General features: G+C 37.1%; 1 protein-coding gene and 1 pseudogene across 2 annotated transcripts; one reads left to right on the plus strand and one right to left on the minus strand.

The window, feature by feature from the left end:
* The first annotated feature begins 495 nt into the window (after positions 1-495).
* Positions 496-2,667, plus strand: LOC120116607 (annotated as a pseudogene).
* A 134-nt stretch (positions 2,668-2,801) lies between these two features.
* On the minus strand, positions 2,802-6,563 carry LOC120116538 (serine/threonine-protein phosphatase PP2A catalytic subunit-like). 2 transcript variants are annotated; one of them, XM_039137005.1, is made up of 11 exons: positions 6,441-6,563; positions 6,201-6,257; positions 5,954-6,037; positions 5,459-5,530; positions 4,662-4,733; positions 4,499-4,539; positions 3,914-3,980; positions 3,557-3,748; positions 3,373-3,462; positions 3,197-3,304; positions 2,804-3,125 (listed from the first exon to the last, which is right to left on the minus strand). In XM_039137005.1, exons 1-11 carry the CDS (start codon positions 6,519-6,521, stop codon positions 3,060-3,062), a joined length of 930 nt encoding a protein of 309 aa, XP_038992936.1. In that variant the 5' UTR covers positions 6,522-6,563; the 3' UTR covers positions 2,804-3,059. The 2 variants fall into 2 exon arrangements, with proteins under 2 accessions (XP_038992935.1, XP_038992936.1); XM_039137004.1 differs by having other exon boundaries at positions 2,802-3,304.
* Between the last annotated feature and the right edge of the window lie 339 nt (positions 6,564-6,902).

The raw sequence follows: 6,902 nt of genomic DNA on the forward strand, positions 1-6,902 counted from the left end.
ACAAACATGGACGAATAATGGAAACTCACGGTCCAAAGCTCTTGGGAGCTTCATACTGAGGTAAACTACAAGATCTCTTGCTGAGTTGCTGTTATTCTCCTTGTTCCTTATGGAGCATGCAACACAAACAAATTAACCACTTCTTTCTCCTGGTTGAATGATGGTTAGGTTTACTGGTCGATCATACTAAAAGAGATTGCGGTTACGTTTCGTGAGCCGCCCAAGTGCATCCTGGATTATACCACTGATAAATCAAGACCCGGGGGAATTTGGCTTCCCGGTTCCGTTTTGAACATCGCCGAATGTTGCTTGTTATCCTCGAGTCATCTAAGAAAAGAGGACGATAGTTGTGCAATCGTATGGAGAGACGAAGGCGACGATGATTCCGATGTGAACCGTATGACACTTAAACAGCTTCGAGACCTAGTCGTTTATGCTTTCATTTACTTGACCTGCAAGCATTGCAACTCTTATTTCCTAAGCTTATTTTTGATTTACAGGCTGGTGGCGAATGCACTGCAGGGAAGTTTCGGAAAGGGTGATGCAATTGTCATTGATATGCCGATGACAGTAAATGCAGTTATTATATATCTGGCAATAGTTTTAGCCGGACTCGTCGTTGTATCTATAGCCGATAGTTTTGCTGCCGAGGAAATCGCGACGCGTTTGCAGGTCTCGAAGGTGAAGGCTATCTTCACTCAGGTGTTCTTCCAATCCTGTAGGAAATCTCTGCTTATCGGTTCACTCCGGCTTATCTGCCAATAGATTCCGCGATTAACATACTGTTCTCGTCCGGAACCACAGGTGGAAATTTTTTCGATTTATGATCTACATTCAGTACATTTTCGTTACCAGTTTGGAGATTTTCATGTATGCTATATTGGACTTGACCAGGGGAACCTAAAGCTATTCCGTGGACACAACTCTCTCCAATTCGCTGTTCTTTTGAAGCATTAATTCACAATGATGTCGGAGTCGGAGATGTTTACTGCTGGCCTACGAATCTAGGATGGGTGATGGGACCGATTTTACTCTTCTCGTGCTTTCTAACCGGTGCAACCCTTGTTCTCTATCATGGATCTCCTTTGGGCCGTGGTTTCGGGAAATTCGTTCATGATGCAGGAGTAACTGTTTTGGGCACAGTGCCAAGTCTACTGAAAACTTGGAAGAATACAAAGTGTATGGAAGGCTTAGACTGGACAAATCTTTCCCTTATCCAAAAACCAAACTTTTGCATCGGTTAAAATTCTCGTAATCGGTTTTCTACGGGTGCAGATCTTTTGCTAGCACTGGAGAAGCCTCTAATGTCGATGATGACCTTTGGCTTTCATCTAAATCTTACTACAAGCCTGTTCTTGAATGTTACGGGGGCACCAAGCTAGCATCATGTTACATCATGGGAGTCCGCTGCAGCCACAAGCTTTCGGAGCGTTTAGCACTGCATCGATGATAACCAATGTAGTCATCTTGGATGAGCATGGAGTTCCCTATGTAAGAACTTAATCCGAAAGTTGGTGCAGTTTCCTTTGCAACAATTTCTAATAGAACTTGATAATTCCCCAGATTACATATATAACACATATGACTGGCCTTTGTGACAGCCGGACGATAAAGCTTGTGTCGGTGAAGTTGATTTATTGCCTCACTACTTGGAAGCAACTGATAGATTGCTTAACGCTGATCACGAGGATGTTTACTTCAAGGGAATGCCGACATTTAAGGGAATGGTATGGTTTTTGGATTCTGTGGTCAATAATAGTTCTGTCGAATGCTCGATGAAGCGGGGATTACAAAAAGAAAGATTGCTTAGAACAATGTTCAAGCAACGACCGCTTCGTACTCTCCCCTCGACGAATGCTTCGACCAGCTATCTTATGATTTGATACATGTTCTTGACATCCCTTAGGAGGCATGGGGATATCCTCAAGAGAATGGTCGGAGGCTATCTTGTTGTCCAAGGAAATCTGATGACACAATGAATCTTGGTGGCATTAAGGTATTCCACCCTTCCTCCCTCCAATTGTAGCCTTGTAATTTAAGCAAACTATATCATAAATTTGCAGACAAGCTCTGTTGAAATCAAACGTGTTTGTGACAGCGCGGATGAAAGCATCTCAGAGACTGCTGCAGTCAGTGTGGCACCACCCATGGTGGTCTGGAACTGTTGGTGATTTTCGTGGTTCTAAAGAAAGGGTTTGATCAACAACCGGGGAAGCTGAAGACGGTGTTATCGAAAGCCATTCAAACCAACCTCAGCCCCTTGTTCAAGGTTCGGTTCCTCGATGTTTTAACATCTTTTCATTCATATGTAGTTTCGGCAACCAAGCATCACCATATAACTCGATCAGAATTCTCGGATTCAAAAGTCAAAATTAAAGTCGTTTTCAATTGCGTGAAAAAATACAAGCATATTGATATTTTATCGATAACAGGTGAACGGTGTGAAGATAGTCCCGGAGTTTCCCCGGACTGCTTCAAACAAATTGCTTAGGAGAGTATTGAGGGACCAAATACAGCATGAACTGTCTGTCAGAAGCAGGATGTGAAGTGTATATATATATATATACCACGTGGGATGTTCTGAAATTGAATTTTTATTAAGCAGGATGAATTTTTATTGAACTATGTATAAAATAATTTGCATAAGCGTCAAGTAAAACTGTAACTTTTAGGCATGATCATAATGCACTACGAGTTGGGATTGAGTAAAATCATATGGATTAATCATTAAGAAAATGTTCTCAGCATCCTTCTACAGATCCTCAACACTCAAAACGGATATTATTCTACAGATGAAATAAACAAAAACCTCACATTCTGCCAGAAATGATGCGTTCGCCCCCACAGTGTTGGGCTCAGCTCTTCGACCTCGTCTTTGTAGAACCATAATTGAAGGAAACAAAGCCTCATTGGCCACAAGCAGCCTTGCTGTGACCGAACAACCACCATTGCAGACAGCCAATCTTTATCTTAAGTTTTGAAAGGAGCTCTCAGCACAACCTCACTGCAGAGCGCTGGCCACCAGATACAGAGGCTCATCAACTCGGCGGCACTTCCCTTTACAGGAAGTATTCAGGTGTCCTGCGGGTCACATCGGGCTCTCCTCTCCTCGGAGCTGGCTCAAACTGCAACAACACAATACTTGTAAACTGTTTATATACGGATGTGCTAGCAAATATATACATAAAGCTCTCACCTGAATAAATGTATGACCCTTGCAGTCATCAACTTCCAAGATGGAAGCCATGTTTCCACATCGATAGCAATAATTAGGTGCACTGAATATAGTAACAAGGTTTTGTTCCTGCCAAAAGGAGTTAATGATGGGAATTGCACAAATCTGATATCAGCACTCAAAGAGTAAGTAAATACATGACCCCAATTGAATCCTTCCATGACCAGCTGATGTGCCCTGGCAATAAGCTTCAAATTGTTTTTACGGTTAAATTGCTCGGATATGTCCTGGAGTACCGTAAAAATTAATATGGTATAGCAAATTATGAAAAAAAATATATCCTTGAAAACTAGAAAAGAAAGCTAAAGAAATGAATAATACTTGGCCAAAGGTATATCCAGCACCCCTTGGGGAAATGCCCCAACCACATCGATCATCGGGGTCGGACCACAATAGATCACACATGGGACCTTCATGAGGGACTTCTTGAGCGCGGTCAAAGTTACGTATGTTATCCAGGGTTTCAATTGCCGGAGACAACCCACCATGGAGACAGAAAATTTCAGATTCGACCTTCAGAAACCCCAAAAGTCTGCCGCTTAGAATCAATCATTAACAAAAGCCAAATGAAAACATAACAAAAAGAATACATTTGCAAACCCAAGTTAGTGTTCTAATTTCAAGCTAAAAGTTCACAAAAGATCATAGCAAACATCAAACAATAAATAATATACTAACCAATGCTGTTAATGGAAAATAATCAAATAGATCAGTGAAAGTCTTCCAAACATTTGCAGTGCCATATCTGCAATCAAAATAGAAAACATACCTTCAAATAAGGACCAGTAATTCAATAAAAGAATAATTAAAACAGAACCATCATAATGTTAGGAAACTATTAATTGTTTTCTGCAAATATAAACAACGATAAATTTTCAAAACCAGAATTACATGTTAAGTGAATCCTGCCTTCTCAAAATACTTAAGAACCCTTTAATGTTAGGCAACTTCATTGCAAAATAAGCATATATGTACGTGTCTATATATGTACATCTAGATCGAAATAACTTAATCAAAAATTTTCTTACACCAGCATATCACTAATTCCCTATCATAGTACGTTACTTGTTTTCTATTTATCATGTTAGGTTCATGCATGAAAGCTGTCCACATTGACCGATAAATATAATCGGGTTACCTTCCAAGCAGTCCCAATAGACAAATTAAGCCTTTAAGCCTAATGAACTTTAGAAATCACAATTCACACATGCACACAAACACATATATATAGAGAGAGAGAGAGCAAGATTATAAGATACTCACTTCCTTAGACATTCATCATAAAAACCATACACTTGAGTAATCTGCATTTTAAATATAAAACCATCAAGTAGATAAATAACTTGCAAAGGAAAAAGAGAATGACAATAATTTTTTTTACAAAAAAGATATGTGTAATGAACAATCACTTAGAAACATAACAAACCTGACGACTCTCATGATTTCCCCTCAGAATTGTAATCCGTTGGGGGTAACGCACTTTGATGGCTACCAAGAGCTGAATAAAAGTCAATCAGAAACAAATTATAAGTTGAAACCTCAGCACTGCCCAAATAACTGGAATGAATTAAGGTTCTGAACAAAAATAATTCATAGAATGAAAAATCACCACAATTATACAGGTATATGTAAGACTCCACCTTAAGTTGGTTAGATTAATTATGTTAACAGGAAAAAATTCAACTTATTGATTATAGTTTCATTGTTTTCTTGTTTGACTCCCATACATTGTTGATGAATCCGCATAATATTGAATATCACGTTTCATTATTTTTAGCTTTTAGTTAAATACTTATTTCATGTTTTGAACATCATATTATTTCATACGAACAAAGATTGAGTATCGATGATGAACATATTACAACAAAAAAACTCATACAAACTTGTTTGAGTAATGATGTTTTCAGCTAAAAAATACTAAGCATGTGGAGATCTTTATAATGCTAACATCCACCACCTAAGATGAAAAAAAATACAAAATATGTGGCTTCTATTTAAATTCATCGTACAAAGAACCTTATTAATCAGAAGAACTGCCATTAATATAACTTTAGAGAAAATCATGTAGCCATCATATTTCTTTAAAAATCACTACAAACTTAAATCAGCAAAGAGAAAGTAAGTTCTTAATAGAGATCAACACTAGCTGAAAAAAAATCAGTAAAAGAATAAATTATTCCAGGTTGAACAGATTCAAAAAAAGCTGGACAACTCAATACTTACTGTTACAGTTTCAACCGAATAGTAACCACGATCAACATAATCTCCCATGAACAAGTAATTTGTGTCTGGACACTGACCATAAATTTTGAACCAAAAAGTAAATGTTAAAAATGAAACAATGAACTAATGGAAAAAGAATTAACAGCAGTGGAACAACAAAATCAATTCAAGCTTAGAAGGTATGAAAGTCATTTTGATCCCAAGAAATCATTTTACATTACTGGCATCTTTGTTCAAAAGCATGGAAGTCATTTTGATTTCATGAGTATTATTTTAAATTACAAGCATCGGTGTTCAAGTGAATAGCCTATTCCATACAGATTAGTAATGGAAAATCTATAGAGCAGGAGCATGGTTACACATGCATGATGGTAGTTATCATGATTTATGAATGCCGGACAAGAAGAAAACAATACATGTCTTCTTTTTCAAATCGTTCATAACAGTTAGAATCACATTTGATACACAAATTAGCAGCCTCAATCAGAAAATCACCTTCCCTCCGATTCGAAAAAGCTCTGCAAGATCATGAAACTGCCCATGGATATCACCACATATTGTAACAGGGGTTTTAACAGGCTGTCCTGCACCAAAAATAAATAAATAAATGGAGTCACAAGAATCCCGCCATAGATGCAATGCTGCTGCAAATAAAAATAAATGAATCGAGAAAACACAAACCGCCATTAAAAAATATGATATTGGGGAAACAATAAAAGAAACAAAATAGAATTAGATACACCTGAACATTGCTTTCGTTCCTTAAAATCTCCTTAGCCTTGTCACATAGCTGCTTAATCTAATTTATGAAGTTGAAAAAAAAAACAAAATAAGAACAGATAAGCAATGAATTCAACCAAATATAAAAAAAAATACACACACAAAATGGATCAATGAAAAGGAAATCGATTATCCACAGATCAAGAAGCAAATAAATCGATTCCGAATAGATCCATTCCATTTTAGAATGAAAATGAAATACCTCTTGCTCCGATAAGGGCTTACACTGCATCAGCTGAGAAATATGTTTGTCCAACTTATCAGGTGAATTTGAATACTCCATGTTTGTTTTAATTATCCTTAATTCCAAAAAGTTCTCACGACTTACTTTTTCATAATAAAAAAATCCAATTTTTTTTTCAGAAAGAGAAATCAAATAGGAGAAAATTAAAATTTCTGGAGAGAAATAAAAAAAAAAAAAGAAAGGGAGAGATGGTGAGATGGTGAAGAGGCTAATGTTTGTTTGTGAAGGACGAGCAGAAAAATTCAGTTAAGATTTGTTTAACTGATTGTGTAATTTGATCAATTCAATTGATTGCTTGGATATCTGATTTAGATTGATTAAAGGATTCAGTTATGACAGGTTAATTGGATTTATTTATTTTGGAAAATATCATCAGAGGTCCCTGTACTTCTAGAAAAAACTAATGTGACCCTCCGATTT

The sequence above is a fragment of the Hibiscus syriacus genome, unplaced genomic scaffold (genome assembly GCF_006381635.1).
Source record: "Hibiscus syriacus cultivar Baekdansim isolate YM2019G1 unplaced genomic scaffold, ASM638163v2 tig00110299_pilon, whole genome shotgun sequence".
NCBI classification, from domain to species: domain Eukaryota; kingdom Viridiplantae; phylum Streptophyta; class Magnoliopsida; order Malvales; family Malvaceae; genus Hibiscus; species Hibiscus syriacus.